The following is a 22,568-nucleotide window of genomic DNA, read 5'->3' as shown; positions in this document are numbered from 1 at the left end:
GAAATAGACCCACACAAATACAGTCAACTGAACTATGACAAAGAAGCAATGGTAATTAAATGGAGATAGTCTTTCCAAACAAAGGGTACTGGAATAACTGGATATTCATTATGCAAGAAAATTAATCTTGCCACAATCCTTATACCTTTCGCAAAAATTAACTCAAAATGGATCTCAGACCTAAACATACATTGCAGAACTACAAAATTTCTAGAGAAAAATAGAAGAAAATTTAGGTGACTTTGGTTTAGCAACAAGTTTTTACATATAACACCAAAAGCACAAACCATTAAAAACCGACACATTTAGCGTCATTAAAATAAAAACTTCTGCAGTCCAAATAACATTCTTGAAAGAATACAGACATGGTCAGGTGCAGTGGCTGATGCCTGTAATCCCAGCACTTTGGGAGGCTGAGGCGGGCAGATCACCTGAGGTCAGTTCGAGACCAGTCTGGCCAACATGGCAAAACCCTGTCTCTACTAAAAGTACCAAAAAAAAAAAAAAAAAAAAAATCAGACATGCGTGGTGGCAGGTGCCTATAATCCCAGCTACTCAGGAGGCTGAGGCAGGAGGATCACTTGAACCCGGGAGGTGGAGGTTGCAATGAGTAGAGTTCACACCACTGCACTCCTGCCTGCGCAACAAGAGTGAGACTCCATCTCAAAAAAAAAGAATAAAGACATAAGTTCTAAACTAGGAGAAAATATTTACAAAACCCATACCTAAGAAAGAACTTGTATCCAAAAGATACAGAGCTCTTAAAACTCAACAACAAGAAAACAAACCACCCAACTGAAAAACGAACAAAAGATTTGAATGGACATCTCAATAAAAAAGAAACACAGATGGCAAATAATAGTATGAAAAGATGCTCAATATTATATGCCATGAGGGAATTGCAAACTGAAACTATGATATACTACTATGCACCTATTAGAATGACTAAAATCCAAAACACTGACAACACTAAATGTTGCGAAAGATGAAGGCCACCTGAAGGAATGTCTCCAAGTTGAAATTTCTATAGCAAACACTGAAACAATAGAAATAGAGTAAAAAATTTCCAACATAGTGGAGGGGGGAATGGGAAGGGAAAATAAAATAAGAACAAGAGACTTTTTTTTTAAGTCATCATCAAAAAGAAGCCAAGAAAGAAAACAGAATCCAAACAATGGAACAAACAAACCCCCCAAAAAGTAGAATACATAAATAAATCAAAATATAATTTTAAATACAATAAATATGAATGGACTAAACTCTCCAGCTAAAAGACAAGCTCCAGCAGGCTGAATAGAAAAACAATAAAATAAAAATCCAGTCCAAATTTAGATGTGCATTTATAAAAGACACACCTAAAACAACAGTTCACTGGCAGATGAAAAAGATAAAGAATGATACAAGGATAAAACAAAAATAAGCTTGTTTAGGAATATTAATACCCTAATTAGACTTGAAAACAAAAAAATTAGTCATTATGTTTTGATAGCTAAGGAAACACGATACACTGTAATATACCTATTCTCTAAACAGGGAGAAAACCTAACAAGCAATGAAAAATTGGAAAATCCACTTTTTCAAATATAGGTCCATCAAATATCCAAAAATGTCATAAGAAGGCTCGATGTAGTGACTCATGCCTGTAATCCCAGTACTCTAGGAGGCCGAGGCGAGCGGATTACTTAAGGTTAGGAGTTTGAGACCTGGCCAAACATGGTGAAACCTCCTCTCTACTAAAAATACAAAAAAATTAGCCAGGTGTGGTGGCAGGCACCTGTAGTCATAGCTACTCAGGAGGCTGAGGCAGGAGAATTGCTTGAACCCAGGAGGCAGAGGTTGCAGTGAGCCGAGATCATGCCAATGCACTCCAGCCTAGGTGACAGAGCAAGACTTTGTCTCAAAAAAAAAAAAAAAAAAAGGCCGGGTGCGGTGGCTCACGCTTATAACCCCGGCACTTTGGGAGGCAGAGGCGGGTGGATGATGGGGTCAGGAGATCAAGACCATCCTGGCTAACATGATGAAACCCCATCTCTACTGAAAATGCAAAAAATTAGCTGGGCATGGTGGCAGCCACCTGTAGTCCCAGCTACTTGGGAGTCTGGGGCAACAGAATGGTGTGAACTCAGGAGGCGGAGCTTGCAGCGAGCCCAGATTGCACCACTGCACTCCAGCCTGGGCGACAGAGCAAAACTCTGTCTCAAAAAGAAAAAAAAAAAAAAAAACCACTCAGGCCAGGCACAGTGGCTTATGCCTGTAATCTCAGCACTTTGCAAGGCCAAGGTGGGCGGATCACCTGAGGTCAGCAGTTCAAGACCAGCCTGGCCAATATGGTGAAACCCCATCTCTACTAAACTACAAAAATTGGCCGGGCGTGGTGGTGGGTGCCTATAATCCCAGCTACTCAGGAGGCTGAGACAGGAGAATCACTTGAACCCAGGAGGTAGAGGTTGCAGTGAGCCAAGATTGCACCATTGCACTCTAGCCTGGGCGACAGAGTGAGACTCCGTTGTCTTTAAACAAAAAAAAAAGAAAAAGAAAAAACCTCACTAGAAGTTTTGAATATCCTAATAGGTAGGTTTGACCTCTTGAGTTATCTATAAGACATTGCATATAAGAATTTGAGAATATAAATTCTTTCAGGAACATACAGAATGTGTATTCAGAGTGACTTATTCCTTGGCCATAAAGCAATTTTCATCAATTCTGAAAGATTTTTAAATGAAAAACATGATACTCTCTGACCACAAAGCAATTAAGTTAGAAATCAATAATAATACAAAAAACTAATTTATTTTCCGTTATTTAGAAATACATCACTAGGCTCGGCATGGTGGCTCACACTTGTAATTCTAGTACTTTGGGAGGCCAAAACAGGAGGATCAGTAGAGCCCAGGAATTCGGGACCAGCCTGGGCAACATGGCAAAACCCTGTCTCTACAAAAAATACAAAAACAGCAACAACAACAAAAATTAGCCAGGAGCGGTGGCTTGTGCCTGTAGTCCCAGCGACTCCAGCGGCTGAGGGGGGAGGATCTCTTGAGACTAGGAGGTCGAGGCTACAGTAAGCCATGATCACACCACTGCACTCCAGCCTGAATGACAGAGCAAGACTCTATCTCAAAAAACTAGAGAATTAAAATACATCACCAAATAACATATGAGTCAAAATCGTAGCAGAAATCTGAAAATACTTAGAAATGAACAATCATGAAAAATATATGTCAAAGTTATTAAGTAGAGTTCTCTGGCTAGATCCCTAGTTTAAGACATTGCCCCAACTGTTGGAAATATTGTCAACCAACAGCTGATTTGTCCTCAGCTTTCTGCCTAAGGTCATGCCCCTTCCTAGGGGCAGCCCACACCCACTAGTTAGTTGATAACAGGTGTATAATGGCTGAATCCTCTTGCCCGAACTTGGAACAACTATGAAAGACCAATAAATATTCACAGCTCTCTAAATTATTAGCTGATGCCTTTGTTGAGAGAGAATCAATTCAACATTTCCCTTGGCTCAGTTTCCTTCATTCCCCCTCAGGTACTGGTCCCAAAAGTATTTCCCCCAATAAACTTCCAAAGTCTACCTCCAAGGGACTGCAAGCTATGATAAGAGGAGTACATTTGGAAAGCCTATTACAGTGATGTAGGCAAGGGATGACACTACCTTAAACAAAGAGAATAGCACCAGAAATGCAGAGAAGTAGATAAATTCAAGAAATATTTAGGAGATGACGGTGATAATCTGCAAATTTCAAAATCACACAATGAGATATAATAGTAAACATCTCATCATGAAGAATCTTATTGATGATTATCGAAATTGAGGCTTTTCTATATGATCTATGACATTGCAGATAGTGGAAACTCCATCAGCCTTAGCCACTGAATAAGGACAGCACAGAACCAAACGCCTCCTTCCCACCCTATAACCTGACGGATGAGAAATGAACATAAAGAATGAAGAAAAACTAAATCTGTGTTGTTTAGAGTCACAGGGGAGGGGCAATGAAAATGTGGTATAGTTGAGCTCTGGTGAACTAATGACAACTCCGCATACTCTAATTAAATTAGCATATTACTACAGTTTTCCAAGGAATCCAGTTCAGAATCTACCAGGAAATTTAGCTGCCATGCACCACGTGTTGGCTACACTGAAAAATTCCTGCTGTAGATACAAACAAGGAGACAGTTTAAGTTCAAGCAAATTGGGGAAATACACTCTACTATCAATTCATTACTCATTTCTCATTTGATCATAATTTTCCACTGATTTTATTGCTATCTTTAAGTCACAAAATAGTTACATTTAGTTTCATCATTATCAATTTAGTTTTGGAGTATCATTTGAGTTGGCACACCTCAGACTGAGGTAATTCTCATTTGTGTCAATACTATTTGGGGTCTGTAATTATCCAGTAACTAGTAAACATATATATGTTGGAGTCTATGATTTATCCACATCTCTACTACTACTGCACACACACACACACACACACACAGCCTTTCCTCAGTTTGTCATACACATATATACAAATAACTACATAAACATATTTAAATAAGACTGAATCAATATTCAGTACCTATAAAGATATAATCAAGATGTATTATACACTAAACAAACCAATACATGACACTATTTTATGACACTATTTCTTTGGCAGATAAAAGCAAAACTGATTTTGCCTGCCTATTATTTCTCTCTACTTAGGCAAATAAAAACACTAGATCCCTAACTCTGCTCCAGGGATTGGAAATCAGTGCATTTCAGTGCACAGATTACAGCAAAACGCTTCACACACAGGAAGTTTCCAAACAAAAAAAGGAATTTTTTTTCACATTACAATGTGTTTCCACATTACTGCCTGAATGTTATGCACAGCCTTTTCCAAGAGAGTAACAGAAAAAGGAAAAAAATGGTATACACAAATGACTAACAATAAAACAAGAGAAAGAAGATGAAGGACTGAGAGAAATAAAAAGAGGCAGAAACAGCAAATTTAACAGTAAAAGACAGAAAAAGAACTTGTAAAATTATGCTTAAACCCAAATGTGCATGTTGGAATAATAAAAGAAAATATAAGCACCCACTGGAAAGGAAAGAAGAAAAAAAGCCACAGAACACATGTTCCTCTCTCCCAGGGAATATCATTTTAATCTCAAATGACCACATCACTTCAATAATAGGAAAACAGTAAAATAAACATCTCATTATTTAATGGATTTCACAAAGATTACTCTAATGCCATTTTCTTTACCATAACTTTTCCTTAGGCGTTTGTTATTCAATCTCCTTAAATATTAAATGTCTTCTCCTGAAGACCAAATTGGCAAATAAATTAACAAGATGTAAGATTGTGAAGAAGGTATAAATTGTAATGTTTTTGCAAAGGTTTCTTCCATATAACCTTAACTCCAGAGTCATATACAACATGTGAAAATTTTTCTAAGTTGCATGAAATAGACAAAATAAAAAGATTTCCGACTTAGCCACATATTTTATCCCTCTTAAGTATGAACAATTGGTTGTATATAAGCAACACAAGCAACTTTTTTAAAAAAATGTTACATTATGCCAAATGGAAGATGAGAAGAATAGGCAAAGGCAAACAGCCAGGGCAGAAAAGAAAGGACTACCATAGCCCCCACACACTAAGCAGAGACAGAGCAGAGGCCGTCAGAAGACTAATAGTAAAATAAGTCAAACCGGAGAGCTAAACTTTCAAAGAACATAAGATGTCATGGGAACAGGTTAGTGTAAAGGCAATAAAGTTCAGTAAAAGACTTTCATATATTTGAATCTTAGATTCCTATAAATCTCTATTAGTCCAACCTAATGAACACAAGGACGGCCTACAAGAATTGATGACTAGTAGTCATTAACAAGTATATACACAATTTATTTGAATAATCCTAGATCATGTTGTTTCAATTATCTATTTGCTGAAAGTTTATAATGTTTTGCTTAATATTCCTTCTTTTTCCCAGGTATCTCTATTATAAAACTGAAGATTAAGGGGGAAAAGGGAGAAAATTATAGCCAAATTCTGGTCTATAAATATTACAAAAGAACTTTAAAATATGTGATTGCTTAATTCATTTCTATACATATGTATACATATTTCATTTTGATTCATTCACCAAATAACCACTTGCTGAATATATACTCTGTAACAAGCATTAAGTAATAGAATACAAAGAAAACTAACTCATGGTGAATTTTACTACAAAATAGTAACCAGCCAGATGTGATGGCTCACACCTGTAATTCCAGCACTTTGGGAGACCAAGGCAGGGGGATTACTTGAGATCAGGAGTTTCAGACTAGTCTGGCCAACATGGTGAAACCTCATATCTATTAAAAATACAAAAATTAGCCAGGCGTGGTGGTCCATGCCTGTAGTCCCAGCTATTGGGGGGCTAAGGCAGGTGAATCGCTTGAACCCGGGAGGCAGAGGTTGCAGTGAGCTGAGATCACGCCACTGCCCTCCAGCCTGGGCAACAGAATGAGACTCTATCTCAAAAAACAACCACAACAACAATGAAAATTTTACTCTAAAGTAGTAATCAAATTAATATAAAGCAATCATTTGCAAAGAAAAATAAAATTTATGTATTGCAGAGAATCCTATACTATTTTAAGAAAAGAGCAATCTATCAATATAAATCAGTACATGTGTGAGGAAAAATATTTCTACATCAAACTAATTCTTGGGAACATTGTGAGATATGGGTAATACTTTATGAGCTATTGCTCCTGTTATTACATTTTCTTTTCCTTTAACAATTACTTTAACTCAATCATCTTTCCTTTCCTCTTTTAATAGTTATTTGAGAAAAATGCGCATTATATTGTTATCGGGTAGAATGGTCATTATATATCCATAAGGTCTAATTATTATATAGTGCTGTTCAAGTCCTCTATTCCCTCCCTTACTATCTCTCTAGATGTTGTATCCATTACTTATAGTGTGCTATTAAAGTCTCCAACTATTATTGTAGAATTAGTCTGTTTCTTCCTTCAATTCTGTCAATGTTTATCTTAAGTATTTTAGGAATATGTTTTCTGGTACATACACATTCATAATTGTGAATCAATATAAAATGTCCTTCTTTGTCTCTTATAACAGTTTTGGACTTAAAAGTTTATTTTGTCTGACATTAGTATGCCACACCAGCTCTCTTTTGGTTACTATTTGCGTGGGATATCTTTTTCCATCCTTTCACTTTCAACCTATTTGTGTCTCTGCATCTAAAGTGAGTTTCTTATAGACAGCATATAGTTGGGTCACATTTTTTCTTTTTTTTTTTTTTTTTTTTTGAGACAGTCTCACTCTGTGGCTCAGGCTGGAGTGGGGTGGCCTGATCTCAGCTCACTGCAAGCTCTGCCTCCCGGGTTCATGCCATTCTCCTGGCTCAGCCTCCGGAATAGCTGGGACTACAGGCGCCCGCCACCTCGCCCGGCTATTTTTTTGTATTTTTTAGTAGAGATGGGGTTTCACCGTGTTAGCCAGGATGGTCTCGATCTCCTGACCTCGTGATCCGCCCGTCTCGGCCTCCCAAAGTGCTGGGATTACAGGCTTGAGCCACCGCGCCCGGCCAGAGTCACATTTTTTCAATCCATTCTTCCCTCTGCCACAGTAAGATATTACTGTACACACACACTAAGATGGCAATAGTTTTCATTATAAAAGAAAGAAAATAACAAGGGTTGGCAAGGATATTAAAAGACTGAAACCCTTATACATTCTTGGTAGAAATGTAAAATGGGACAGCCACCACAGAAAATAATTTGCTAGTATCTCCAAAAGTTACACATAGAATTACCACATAATCCAGCAATTTCACTTCTAAGAATATACCCAAATTAATTGAAAACAGGTATACAAACAAATACGTGGACGGAAATGTTCATAGCAGTACCATTTACAATAGCCAAAAGGTAAAAATAACCAAATGTCCATCGATAGATTAATAAGCAGATAAGGCCAGGTGCAGTGGCTCATGCCTATAATTCCAGCACTCTGGGAGGCCAATGTGGGTAGATCACTTGGGCCCAGGAATTCAAGATCAGCCCAGGCAACATGGTGAAAATCCATCTCTACAAAAAAATACAAAAATTAATCAGGCATGGTGGCACACACCTGTAGTCCTAGCTACTCAGGAGGGTAAGGCAGGAGGATTACTAAAGCCCAGGAGATCGAAGCTGCAGTGAGCTGGGATCACACCACTGCACTCCATCCTGGGCAAAAGAGCGAGACCCTGTCTCTAAAAAACAAACAAAATGTGGCATGTACATGTAACAGAAAATTATCCAACCATAAAAAGGGATAAACGGTAGAACATGGATGAACCTTAAAAACACTATTCTGTGTGAAAGAAACCAGACACAAAAGTTCATATGTTGTGATTCTATTTATATAAAATATCCCCAGAATAAGTAAATCCAAAAAGACACAAAGTAAATTAATGGTTGTCAAGGACTAGATAGAAAGAAAGTGAGAAGTAAATACTAATAAGTACAGAGTTTCTTTGGGGAGTAATGAAGATGCTCTGAAATTAGATATAGTGATTACAGTTACACAACCATGTAAATACAACAAAAATCACCGAATTGTGCATTTTTAAAGGTTGAATTGTACAGTATTAAAAATTTATCTTTTTCAAAATCTAATCTTTAGTATAAAAATCTGAACAAATTACCTCCAGGGCCAGAGGGTAGGTGAGAACTGACTTGGAAGGATCATGAGGGAACTCTCCAGGGAAACAGTATGTTCAGCATCTTGGTGGGGTTCCAAGTTACATATATATGCATATGTCAAAATCAATAAATACAGACTTAAGATTTGTTCACATTATATTGTGTGCAAATTTGGCATCAAAATAACAAAACTGTATACAAATACTGAATTCAATTAATAACACATATGTCGAAGTATTTAATGTGACATATACTGGTTGTGCAATTTACTCTGAAATGCTACAAAAATAAAATGGATTAGTATATGAACAGATGAGTGGTAAAGCAAATCTAGAAAAAGGCTAATAGTGGGATCTTGGTGTTGGGTATACAGGTATAAATTGTAACAATTCTTTCCAAATGCCGTATGATTCAAATTTTTCAAAATAAAATATTTGAGGAAAAGTTAATGAATTAAAAAAAAATCTGCAAGTCATGAATACTATGTAGAAATTTAGAAAATAGTTACAAGACAGAGAATGACTAGGTGACAGTATTAGAGCATCTTCTCTTGAAGACATGATACTTAGGCTAAGATATGAAAGACTGCAAGGAGCTATTTATGTGAAGATATCAGTAAGCGTCTGCTAGGTCCTGCCATCCCCCTTCACCCTGCAAAAGAAAAAAAAAAAAAAACTTACCCTAAGGCCCTGAAATTTGCTGTGTTCAAGTAAGCCAATGTGAGTGAAGTACGGTAGGCAAAGAAGGGAGTAGTATACAATAAGACTGGAGAGAAAAGCAGGTGTCAAATTATATGGGGATAGTAGTCAGAGTAAAGAATTGTGATTTTTATCTAAGTTCAAAGGAGTCATTACAGAATTTAAAGCAGAAATGGGCTGGGATGAGATGAAATGTGTCTTTGTTCTTTAAAGAGTTTAAATATCTCTCTGTCAGCTATGTGAAGTGTTTAAGAAATGAAGTAAAGAAACTATTGCCATAGTCCCTGCAAAAGACAAAAGTAGTTTGGAGGAGAGTGGTGGTAATGAAGACAGAGTATATAAGATGAACTGACAATATCTATTGATGTATTTACAATAGGATGATGAGGAAAAGAGGCATCCAGGAAAGACTCTGAGTTTTGGCCTGACTGAAAGGGGTGACATTTATTGAGATGTGGAAATTCTGGGAGAAGTAGCTTTGTAGTATGGTAGACTTGAGGATTAAAAAAAAAAAAAATGTTTTTGTTTAAATTGGACATGATTTGTGACTGTAAGAAAGACAAGCAAAGGAAAAGAATCTGAATAATCTGGAAGTTATTAAAGGACAGGTTTTAGATTCACAATTTATTTTCCTTTCAAGAATCAATTTTGACTTGATTGTATTAAGGACCTTTAGTCCAGTAAAAGGATCAAACTTCAATGGAAACCAAGCTCACAGATTACTGTTGTCTATCACTGAGGTTAAAGACAAACTGAGGATCAATAGCTCTGTATCTTTCAACTTAGATAGGTCAAAGGAAAAAATCAGGAATAAGAATGAGGGAAACCAGGTAGTACAAAAAACAAACACATACAAGTAACATATTAAGTCTTAACTGTCTCTCACCTCATCAAGGATAGGAGACTGTCTGCTTCTTTAATTCCACATATAACACACTTAGGTACCTTACAGTATTTTACACTAAGTAGTTGCTCAAATTTTAGCTGCCATCCTGTAATCTCACTAGTTTAGACAAAGTATAATAAAAAATCTGTGGTCTTTGGAGCCAAATAAACCTAAATTTAAACCAGGGTCCACCACTCAATAGTTCTGTGACCTTGAGCAAATTATTTACCTGCCTAATTATTAGTTTCCTTAAATGTAAACAAAAATAATTAAACTCAAGAATTAGCATTAGAAACAAAATTTCCAAAATGCCTGGCCTAAGGAAGAAATGCTCCATAAACTGGAGTTACCACTACGTAAAAGACACTTAATTCATCAATGCTCAATACAGTGAGTTTCATACTTTGGCAGCATAGATTCATGGTTCCAGAAGAAAAGCAAAGACATGAGAGAGGAGGAAATCACGTAAAACAGGATGAATTTCATTTTCACCACATAACACAGAAAGAATTAAAAGTGAGAACTCTATGAATAGGTATAACACATGGACAATCAACAACTTACAAACGGATAGGTTCAAAGGTTTGATTATAATTCAGTTGTTTAGAACTAGGAACACATTTTCACACGGAATGATAATCATAGTTAAAATGTGATATATCTCAATAAAATCAGTAGTAAAAAACTTACAAAATATCAAACAACATAGGAAGCCAATAGACTTTAATAAAACATAATTTAATTTATTTTAGAAAGTAGCACTTCAAGGAAAAGATTTTATGCAAGGCTTCTGAGGTGATTCAGAAGAAATTTTCAGGGAAATTCCAAAGCTTTGTAAGAGCTGATGACTCTAGTTCTTCATGGTTTATTTTACCTCAAATTTTATAGTTTCCCTTTCTTTCAGTATAAGCAAAACACCAGTACTCTTAGACTTAATAGCCATGATTGCTATCATTTATTTCACAAGTGAGAGAGAGCAATTGGGGAAGAATTAGAAGAAAGATAGGAAAGAGGCCGGGCGCGGTGGCTCAAGCCTGTAATCCCTGCACTTTGGGAGGCCGAGACGGGCAGATCACGAGGTCAGGAGATCGAGACCATCCTGGCTAACATGGTGAAACCCCATCTCTACTAAGAAATACAAAAAAAAAAAAAAATAGCCGGGCGAGGTGGCGGGCGCCTGTAGTCCCAGTTACTTGGGAGGCTGAGGCAGGAGAATCGAGTAAACCCCGGAGGCGGAGCTTGCAGTGAGCTGAGAGACGGCCACTGCACTCCAGCCTGGGCAACAGAGTGAAACTCCATCTCAAAAAAAAAAAGAAGAAGAAGAAGAAGAAAGATAGGAAAGAGTAGGAAAGAGAAAGGAGTCAAAGGATGTGTCCAAGTGCAAAGAAAAGAGACTTAGATTAGGTAAGCTCAGTAGGAAAAAAATTAAAAAATGAAAAGGAGGTAAAGCACAGCATTAAAATATTGAGGCAGGAAAGCAAAGTGATGAGAACTGGTTAGAGAGAGGCCCATCATGATGAACTGGTTCTCTTAAAGGTCACAGGTTATAACAAAAGCGGAAGATGGCCACGTGCGTTGGCTCATGCCTGTAATCCTGGCACTTTGGGAGGCTGAGGTGGGCAGATCATCTAAGGTCAGGAGTTTGAGACCAGCCTGGCCAGTATGGTGAAACCCCATCTCTACTAAAAATACAAAAAAACTTAGCTGGCATTGTGGTGTGTGCCTGTAATCCCAGCTACTCAGGAGGCAAAGGCAGGAGAATCACCTGAACCCAGGAGGCGGGGGTGGCAGTGAGCAGAGATTGAGCCACTGCACTCCAGCCTGGGAAACAAGAATGAAAACTCTGTCTCAAAAAAAAAAAAAAGTGGAAGAAAAGGCATGAAAGCAAGCAAAGCAATCCACGGCCTGCCATTTACACAAAGGGAATGCTTGCGAGTCCAAGATTCACCATTCAAAATGTGGCACTGCAGTGTAACTGTAGATTTTCATCTAATCCCTTTATGTCCCCAAATTTCTCTAAATATTGTCCTTTTATACACAGATACTATTATAATAAAAACAGTATTATTATATCCATTGACGTTGATAATAACGTCTAACCTAGAACTAGAAAAAGGGCTTTTTAAATGTAAAGATGTCTGACAGGATGAAATTAAACTATTTTAGAAAACTATCCTCAAAAGTCAGTAGGTATATTACATGCCTCTTAGGCAATGAGGAACACCAGTGATTTCAAACCATGGACAGAAACTTTTGATTTTTCTCAATAAAGAAACCACAGAATCAGTTACATATAGTCCAATTTATTTAGCAGTCGAGCAAATGTTCCTATGAAGTACTGAAATGCTTTGTGAAACATTAATGATTCTGAAAAAAAATAACGAAGAGATGAGGTGGTCAGATAAAATAAGATTTTCTATGGTCTGGTCTTAAATCCAGGACCTATATCAATAAGATAGATTTTTGCAAAGCAAACAACAAAAGACACTTAATGATGAGCAAAGCCCAAACAATTTAGACAGAACCAACTATAAACAAGGATGCAACAAGCCAAACTGCTTTTCAGGTCACTAAAGACCTGCTAAGTTAGACTGTCCCATTTGCAAAGAACACGCTTATTAGTACAAGTGATCACTTCCAGACCAATAAGATATTTCTACATATCACAACTATATGAATTTTGCCAAATCAAATGCTCTCTAGAGGCAGAAAATAGATCTAAATAATCTTAATGAGAAAACAGGCCTACAGAAATGTTTGTGTGGCACGATGAGATGCTTGGACTGAGAAGTGCAGGAATGCTGAGAAGATGCTGGGATCCCTGACTACAAGCATTGCCTAATTTCTCTCATTTCCGTACACATTTCTGTCAAATATATACAATTACTGATTTGATTATTAAACCTGCAAAGTTATTTAACAATATTGTTAATCCATGATAATAGCATGCCCTTAAACATTTTCTCAATTAGCAGATACCAAAAATAGTTCTCATGATCGCCAAGAATATTTTTAAAATTAAAAAGTTGCGAGCCGGGCGCGGTGGGTCACACCTGTAATCCCAGCACTTTGGGAGGCTGAGGCAGGTGGATCGCCTGCGGTCAGGAGTTCGAGACCAGCCTGGCCAACATAGTGAAACCCCATCTCTACTAAAAATACAAAAAATTAGCTGGGCGTGATGGCGGGCACCTGTAATCCCAGCTACTAGGGAGGCTGAGGCAGGAGAATCACTTGAACCCGGGAGGTGGAGGTTGCAGTGCGCCAAGATTGCGCCATTGCACTCCAGCCTGGGCAACAAGAGCAAAACTCCATCTTAAAAAAAAAAAGAAAAGAAAAGAAAAGAAATTAAAAAGCTGGGAAACACTGCCCCAAATACAAGTACATGTAAAACAGCCATTAAAAACTCCTCCAGTCTACCTTTTATTCCAATTCTGAACATTCAGTTCTAATTTCCCACATCTATTTTATCTTTCCTGTTTAGCAAGATTAAGTTGATACCTAACATCTTAGAAAAAGGCAAAAACTTAAAGAACTATATCAAATATGTATCTTCATTTTAATCCAAATGTTCTTAATTTTAACAAACCACATTCAACTATGTACATATAAATTGACATTAAACTTATATCCAATCTTTAGAATTCTTAAGACAATTCCTTCTTTGAATTAGCCTGTGATTTCATCTTACAAAAGAGCTATGTATAGCTAAGGTCAAATTACTCTTTAAAGTCTCCTTTAATAAAAGAATTTGGTAATTCAACTGATAAATTCTTCCAGAGCAACAAGTAATCAAAATCTAAAACTATTAAAGTATTATTTGCTCTATGGGAATTACTTATTACCTGTTGACTCAACCATATCTGCTGAAAGACACAGAAACCCTACCAAAGTTAATTTAAGGACTTACCAATTTCCCTTGCAATTCTGACAGCTTCTTCTGCATCCTGTAAAAGCAGGAAATGAGACTCAACATTAATCCCATGAGGCATTGCACAATGTCTTTAGGGCAGTCATATATTGCACTACTGTCTCCTCCGATTCATTTAATGTTCAATTTTACAACCTTCTAACCCTTTTCATTCAGAGAAATGTAAAATTAATACCATAAGTGGAATGTAAATTCTACCTCATCATTATTATATTAAGAAACTCAAAGCAGTTGAAATGAGCTGGCAGGAAGCACTACCAGAATTGCCAATGATTTGGTGCAGTTGCCGGAATTTAATGGCAGAATTTAGATGTTTACAATCAATACTGAATCATAAATCAGGTCATTAAAGCTTGTCCGCAGCCAGCTTGTTTCTGTCCAATATTATGCGTCATGTTTTCCTAGATTCTGTCAGCAGGGGGAGTTGATTCTCTATTGTTTGGGAGTAGTTGATCGATTTTCCAGAAATATAAAAGTTAATTTCCAGTACCTACAGGAATTATAAATTGTTCCAAAAAATCCCTTTGGCAATCTGCATTACCTTTTCTGTTCTATTGTTTCTTTCGTCTTTTTACCAGGTACATATTTTACCTCTACAATTGTATCTTGTTACATAAATTAAAACTTTAATTTCAATGAACCAACTATTGGAGAAAAAAACTCCAAAAAGCAAAAGAAAGAAAATGCTTCCCTAAACAGTAAAGGGTAAGAGTTTATCCATTTAAGGATTAGTTATTACTAAATATTAACCAATGCCACTTCTACCTCTAAGAAGCTGAAAAGACAAAAACTTCCCTTGAATCTAAGTAATCTCACTGATCATTAACCCTCACCTAACACATCCAACACAGGACACTGCTGAATCATTTCCCCAAATAACAATAAAGATAATGTTGAAATCTAAGCCTCCTTCGCGCGCGCGTGTGTGTGTGTGTGTGTGTGTGTGTAATTCAGTGACACAAACTAAACTATCACAACAACTGACAATATTGTTTTGAAACCACAGCTGGTAAGTGTGACTGAATTTTTAGAAAATGACTAAAACGCTAAAGTGAAGCCCAGTGTTTTTTAAGCTTTTAAACTAATACATTTAAAATGTAGAGCAACCATGTCAGAATCCTCCAAGAAAGGGGGGAAAAAGGGGATGTTTATAACTGGTTCACTTATGTCTAATAAAAAAAAAATCTTCCTCAAAGGTCTTCAGTACCTAATAACATCTCCTGAATAAGGAGGTTGGCAGGGGAAGTTGTCAGAAAAATTTAATTTCCTTTCATTAGCCAGTCTGCTCCACAAATAGGTGCTTGTTAAGTTCAAAGCGGTCCTGAAAGCGACATCAGTTTTAAGCTGTTTTTTGTTGTTTTTTTTTTTTTACTCCAAGCAGTCACATCTGCTAATGAGATTTTCCAAATAACAATTGTTTTCAAGTCAGAGATAAATCTATACCTCCCACCCTATGCCTTCCAAAATCAAGGTTTACTGCTTTATTACACCTTGCTGTTTTCGCTGACCCTACATTCTCCAAATTTTAGCTTAAAGGGATGAAAATCCATGAAAAGGGTCATTTAAGAATGTTAGTGGTTTCCACACATTGAGTTGGAAGGTTCTTTGTTCCAGCCAGTGACAGTTATTGGAGAATACTTCCCCTTAATAGCCTCTCTGTCAGGAAGTGTTAAACCTGCCAAATGTGAACAATTAGTGCCTCTTGAACAAAATACAGGAAGAGTGATGGCTGATGAAGACTCGATTATAATAAACCTGGAAGAAAACTTTTAACATTTCTTTCCAACGTGATGAGAGAAAATAAACTGCTATCTAAAAAGTTCATCACTTGAGAGAACAGGCAAATTTTAAAAGGTAATTCAAAAATTCATCAGTCATATGTTGTCACTTATTTGTATATACATGTTATAGCTGTGTGTGGATATATAAAGCCATATCTGTATCTGACACGGCAAACTAAAAATTCCACTGCCACAAATCCAATACTTCTGTAGAATGCCACAAAGCAATCTTACCTTGCAACTTAACAGCATGCTTAAGTTTTCTTACTATGAAAATCAAATTCTACTAAATGAACTTTCAAATAAAATCAAGCTGCCTTAAAAATTAACTTTTCACTTGTCACTCATTCATCCAAAAATTCTTTACTGAGGGTCTATTATGCACTGGACATTAAAAGCTCTATTACTGGTTCAGTAATAAACTACTAAATATTATACATTCAGCTCCAATATGGTCTTTCAGAACAAAGTTTCATTATCAGGCTCTACAAAATTACTTTTGAAGAGATAAAAAAAAAAAGCCCTATATAGCTCCAAATTCAATGACACTAAGTGACATCACTGTAAAAGTTGCCTATAACATCATAAGTTTAAAAAAATTTTAATCAAACTCTGAATCAACTAAAAAAGGACCAACAATCATCACCAAAAACTGGGCCAAAGATGAAACTAAAAGCTCTTCACATAAAAACACTTCTCAAAGGAAAATATCTATCCTCAGCCTTGGTCATAATCACAGAAACACAAATTAAAACAATGAGATCTCACTTTTCATCCAGCAAATTAAAGTCTGATAATGGCCAGGATGACAAAGTTAAATACTTCTTATATTACCGGTATCGTAGAAAATGGTATAATCTTTTTTAAAAGAAATTGCCAGTATCTATCAAAAGTTTGAGGACATGTTATCTTTTGTTCTGAAATTTTACTCCTGGGAAGTCATCCTACAGACATACCCACATGCATGGACACAGACATTCAAAGAAATTCATTATTTTGAATTTGTTGGTGGTGTTTTAATAAGAAAAAAATTCTGAAAAACAATTTAATAAGCCTTCAATAAGGGACTAGTACATCCGTAAGATGAAATATTAGCCTTTAGAAAGAATGCAGTTGATCTATATGTTCTTATTCAACCACTTATACATTAATTCAATAACTATCTGCCCAGCAACACTACACGAAATACATTTTCTGCCCTCACGGAGCTTATTACAAACTAATGAGAGAAACAGAAAATACACAAATCAATTGATAACCAAAATAAATGTTACACAGAAACAAAGAGTATTGAGGCAAAAATACTAGGGAGAACTTGTTTCAGACAGGCTTCTCAGAAAGGCCCTTCTGGAGTGAAATTTTAAACCTAAGGATAAAGACGTCTAGCCAGGCCAAGCACAGTGGCTCACACCTGTAATCCCAGCACTTTGGGAGGCCAAGATGGGAGGATCACTTGAGGGTAGGAGTTTGAGACTAGCCTGGGTAACATGGCAAGATCCCTATCTCTACAAAAAATACAAAAATTACTGGGTGTGGTAGTGGGACCTGTAGTCCCAGCTACTTGGGAGGCTGAGGCAGGAGGATTACATGAGCCCAGGAGGTCAGGGCTGTAGTGAGCCATGATGGCACCACTGTACTCCTGCCTGGGAAATAAAGTGAGACCCTGTCTCTAAAACCACACACACACACACACACACACACACAAACACCTAGCTACCATGAAAAGATCAGGTAGAAAAGTTACTAGACAGAGGGAACTGCATATACAAAAATCCTAGATGAGGAAGCAATTTAATAGGGAAAGAATATCAGTCAGCTAAAGTTGAAACGCAGTAAGGAAGCAGCAGCAAAGCACAACATAAGGAGCATGGACAGCATGGCCCTGTTCTGGACAGGCCTTACAGGATTTGGTACGTGGTCCGAGATGCCTTGGTTCTATACAACGCAATGATGAATGATAATTAAGTTTTAAGAGAGTAACGCTTACACTGTAAAAATAAGCAAAATAAAAAGTATATACTGGGGGCGGGGGTAGCAAGTTGGAGTACATAGAGTATGACCTTACTTACATTAAGACAGAAATACACATTTGAATGCAGAGGAAAGTTTATGCTTTGGACAGCTACCAAAACCAAGTTACTGATCAAAAGTAGGATAGACAGCCAGGCATGGTAACTCAGGCCTATAATCCCAGCTACTCAGGAGGCTCAGGCAGGAAGATCGCTTGAGCCCAGGAGTTCTGTATCAACCTGAGCAACACTGCAAGACCTTGTCTATATTTAAAAAAAAAAAAAATTAAATTTAAAAAGTAGGATTAAAAGTAGTAGGAAAAGGGAAATTAAAATTGTATGCTCTTACGTACATGTTGAATTTTTTCACCATAAGAATCATAATTACATACTTCATATTTTCATAGTTTAAAAATTAAGCCAGCCATGTCTGAAGTTGTTTTTCAAATTGTTAATGATTTTGAGAACATATTTAATGTTATCAAAACAAACTAGGAGTCCCCAAAATCCATTTAAGCTTTTCATGACATCCCATAGCCTCAAAACCAAGGTTGAACTCCCTAGGCTGGTTTCAATACTTGATCCTGTCTGCCTAAGCATGAGTCTCAGCCCCACCCCTGTTCATCTTGCACCTTACCCTGCCATCCAAGGCCCAGGCAGGCTCCTCAGCCTTGCACGGCCTTCTCAGTTCAGCCAGGCTCAGCCAGGAACTCTCTCCCCTTTTACCTTCTTTCACTAAACCAGCTCTTATTACAATAGGCCCAATTCTGGGCCCTGAAGACACAGGACAGAACAAGAAAGGCATCATCTTAGCCAACAGGTAATTTACAGGCTGGTAGAAAAGACAAACCTTAAATACAGCCACACAGCAGCTAAGGAATGATTACGTGGTGCATGTTATGTATAAGTTGTAAAGAGGGCATGTGACAACAGGGGATCTCTAATCCAAAAATAGATTCCTGAAAATTTTCTCGAGCGTGGTGACTGAAAGAAGACCTAAGAAATACAAGCGTAGTGAAAAACAGAGTGTCTGGGACCTGAAGAGAGAGGCTGGGGGTAAGCAGGGCCTCACAGTCACATGAAAGAGACTGAACTGCAGCCTCAGAGCAAGGAAATGAAGGACTCACTCTGGTTGCAGGCTGCAGAATTCTGGCATAGCATCTGCTTACTTATCTTGTGCACTGTCCACCCTCTGCAACTCCCTAGCCCGTTAAAATGTAAGCTCCATAAACACAGAAACCCCTGTCCAGCTGTTTCAAGTTAGGTATTTAAAATCCCGAGCACAGAGCCTGGCACAGTCGTTATTCAATCAATAGTGTTGGAAGAATAACTGAATGAATGAACAAACAAATGAACACTTTGAGAGGCAAGAGGGATCTAAGAGTCAGGCTGGGAGGCAGCAGTCTGGGTGAGAGGAAAATAACCATTTCCTCCCAGAGTTCAGGTGGCATGCTTCCAATTTCAGCTAATGCCACGTTCTTTCTTCTTTTTTTTTTTTTTTTTTTTTTTGAGATAAGAGTCTCTGTCACCCAGGCTGGAGTGCAGCGGCACGATCTCCGCTCACTGCAACCTTTGCCTCCTGAGTTCAAGTAATTCTCTTGCCTTAGCCTCCTAAGTAGCTGGGACTACAGACGCAGACCACCACACCCGGCTAATTTTTGTATTTTAAGTAGAGACAGGATTTCACCGTTTTGGACAGACTGATCTCGAACTCCTGACCTCAGGTGATCCGCCCACCTCGGCCTCCCAAAGTGCTGGGATTACAGCCATGAGCCACCTCGCCCAGCCTGCCACTTTCTTTAGGGTTCCTTTCCAGTCCTCCCACACCTGGCTAAGTATCATCACTGTGTGATCACATACACCACAACCTGCAATTATGACAGCCCTTGTCACACTTAACCTTCATGAGGGCAACAACTAGCTGTCTTACTCTCTACTAAATCCCCAGAGTTCAGCAAATTCACGCAATCAACACATTCCTTCTTCCATGAATAAACAACTATCTGCATCAGCTTCTATAAAAGTAAGTCTGTTAGGATAAGACACAATCTCATAAATGCCAACAGAGCTATCTATCTCCAGAGCAGCACTTTTATAAGTGAGTTAACTGACATCCAAAGGCAGGAGTTCAGGGCAGGGACTCAAGAACCAGACAGACTTCGGTTAGAAATGCTTGTTCCCTGGTGCTGTAAAGAAAAAGCATTTGAACATAAATTTAATTTCCTCAGCAAGGTCATTTGTACTTTCTGCAGAAAGGGTACACTTGCCAGCAGTTCTGCCATGAGAGTACACTGAACAATGGAGACAGGATCATTTATAACCTGAGGCGTCCACCCCACTGCTGTGTCTGGTTTCCATTGGCTGGAACGGGACCTCACATTATGTATTTGTCCTGATTGGCTAGCAACGTAGAACTTTTTAAAAGAGGCAAAGGCAGAGGAGAACAAAGGAAGAAGTATCTTGTGGAATGCTAAGAAAGGTAAAAACACCTTCAAATAAGGAAGAGGAACAGGCTATGACTTAATGCTTGCTTGGACCAGTATAAGCATGCTAAGGCAAATATTTAGGCTAAATTGTGGGAGCTAAGAACATAAAGTACATTGTTTGCTTTATTACAGCTAGCAGATATTTAAGAATGTTCGCACAGGCCTTTGAATAAATTTTGCTTCTAAGAGAAGTTACTATTTATTCCCAATCTGATGTAAAGGAAAGTCTTTGAAGAGGAACCTCTACTTTACTTTTTACATTTCGGTTTTGCTTCAGTTTAAAACAAGGTGCACTCAATGAAATACTGTTGGCATTGGGCAAAACCAAGCCCAATATTCTTGGAATTCTCAGTGCAGCACTTCTTCCACCACATCATGTAACTTCCAGAGTTTGAATTTTAGGTTTCAGAAAACCTGCTCTTCTAAAAAATATAGTTCTACTCCATAATTTTTAAGTAAAGTGTTGCATTAGGGAAAAAAATCAAATTCTACATGGCAGTAAGTTTTCAAATTGAAAAGCCACAAGTTTAAGTTATAATACAAAACAATAGAAAGCAGCTCATTTCAATGTACAGATATCAAACTTTATTTCATAAAAATGTAAAAGGTTAAACTTTATTTTACTAAACATACTTTTTGCTTTTTTTTTTTTTTTTTTTTTTTTTTGAGACAGAGAGAGAGTCTTGCTGTGTCGCCCAGGCTGGAGTGCAATGGAGCGATCTCCGCCCATTGCAACCTCCACCTCCTGGGTTCAAACAATTCTTCTGCCTCAGCCTCCCAAGTAGCTGGGACTACAGGTGCCCACCACCACGCATGACTAATTTTTTTTTGTATTTTTAGTAGAGACAGGGTTTCACTATGTTGGCAGGCTGGTTTTGAACTCCTGACCTCAAGTGATCCCCCCACCTCAGCCCCACAAAGTGCTAGGATTACAGGCGTGAGCCACCGCGCCCAGCCTTTGTTCTTTATTTATATAAAATAATTATATTTTAAACAAAACAACATTATCTCTTCACAAATGCACATTGGTAATATTTGAAGAAAAAGTGTAGTTGATTATGCTTAACACTCTTTAGAATATTCTTAAGACAGCTCTCACATCTATAAATTACATGACACACAATACATGAAAATATGAAAGAGCTTAGAACAATACATTCTGTTAACGAAATGTTCAATAATATCCTATAATTTATTAAAAGAAAATTTCTGACACATTACATAATAATAGTCCCCAAAGTGGAAGAAAAGTCAAATATGCCAGGTGTGGTGGCTCATGCCTGTAATCCCAATACTTTGGGAGGCCAAGGCGGGCGGATCACGAGGTCAGGAGTTGGAGACCAGCCTGGCCAACACGGTGAAACCCCATCTTTACTAAAAATACAAAAATTAGCAGGCGTGGTGGCACGCGTCTGTAATCCCAGCTACTCTGGGGGCTGAGGCAGGGGAACTGATTGAACCTGGGAGGCAGAAGTTGCAGTGAGCTGAGATGGCACCACTGCACTCCAGCCTGGGTGACAAAGCAAGACCCTGTCTGGGGGGGGGAAAAAAAAAGTCAAATATAAAACTTTCAGCAGAAGTGATAAAACAAATTTGATGCTATTCATTTTCCCTTAAAAATTTTCATTTGAGTGTTTAGAATAGTTTTATTTTCATATCACAAGTAATACAATTGAGAAAACAAAGAAAAGCACACACAAAAATTAAAAATATGTCAGCAAAAATGCTTAGATGATCGTATTCCTGATGGTTTCCAATCAGGAGGTAGGAAAAAAAGAAGAGTCCAATGATATCACTTTATTCTATTCTTCTAAGTGATAAACATCCCCGTTGTCCATTCTTTCTGTAATCCCAGCTTGTCCTGAGGGAAGGCACACTCAGGTTCTGAAGCTACTTAACCCTTTTGAGCACTGATGGGGAAAGAGTTACAGGAAAGTACTAGGAATATAATGCCAAAAGAACAGCTTAAGAAATGGAGAAAAGGGAAAGAAACCAAGCGAACCAGTACCCACTTCTTTTATTCCTCTTATTCCTCTATTACAAAACAACTCACATTAAGTGGGCTCTATTATTCAACCCAAGAAT

At 37.7% G+C, this 22,568-nt stretch overlaps 1 protein-coding gene across 12 annotated transcripts in view; it reads right to left on the bottom strand.

Annotated features, from left to right (window-relative positions):
• PCCA (propionyl-CoA carboxylase subunit alpha) overlaps positions 1-22,568 on the bottom strand; it is a 436,358-nt gene that overhangs the window by 279,539 nt on the left and 134,251 nt on the right. For all 12 annotated transcript variants that reach the window (XM_025364068.1, XM_025364063.1, XM_025364064.1 and 9 more), the window contains one exon: positions 14,187-14,223. In XM_025364068.1, the coding sequence (XP_025219853.1) occupies positions 14,187-14,223 (37 nt within the window). The remainder of the gene's footprint in view (positions 1-14,186; positions 14,224-22,568) is intronic.

This window comes from Theropithecus gelada, chromosome 17 (genome assembly GCF_003255815.1).
Source record: "Theropithecus gelada isolate Dixy chromosome 17, Tgel_1.0, whole genome shotgun sequence".
In the NCBI taxonomy this organism is placed as follows: domain Eukaryota; kingdom Metazoa; phylum Chordata; class Mammalia; order Primates; family Cercopithecidae; genus Theropithecus; species Theropithecus gelada.
The sequence above is the reverse complement of the archived record's forward strand: the minus strand, read 5'-3'. Positions and strand labels throughout refer to the sequence as shown.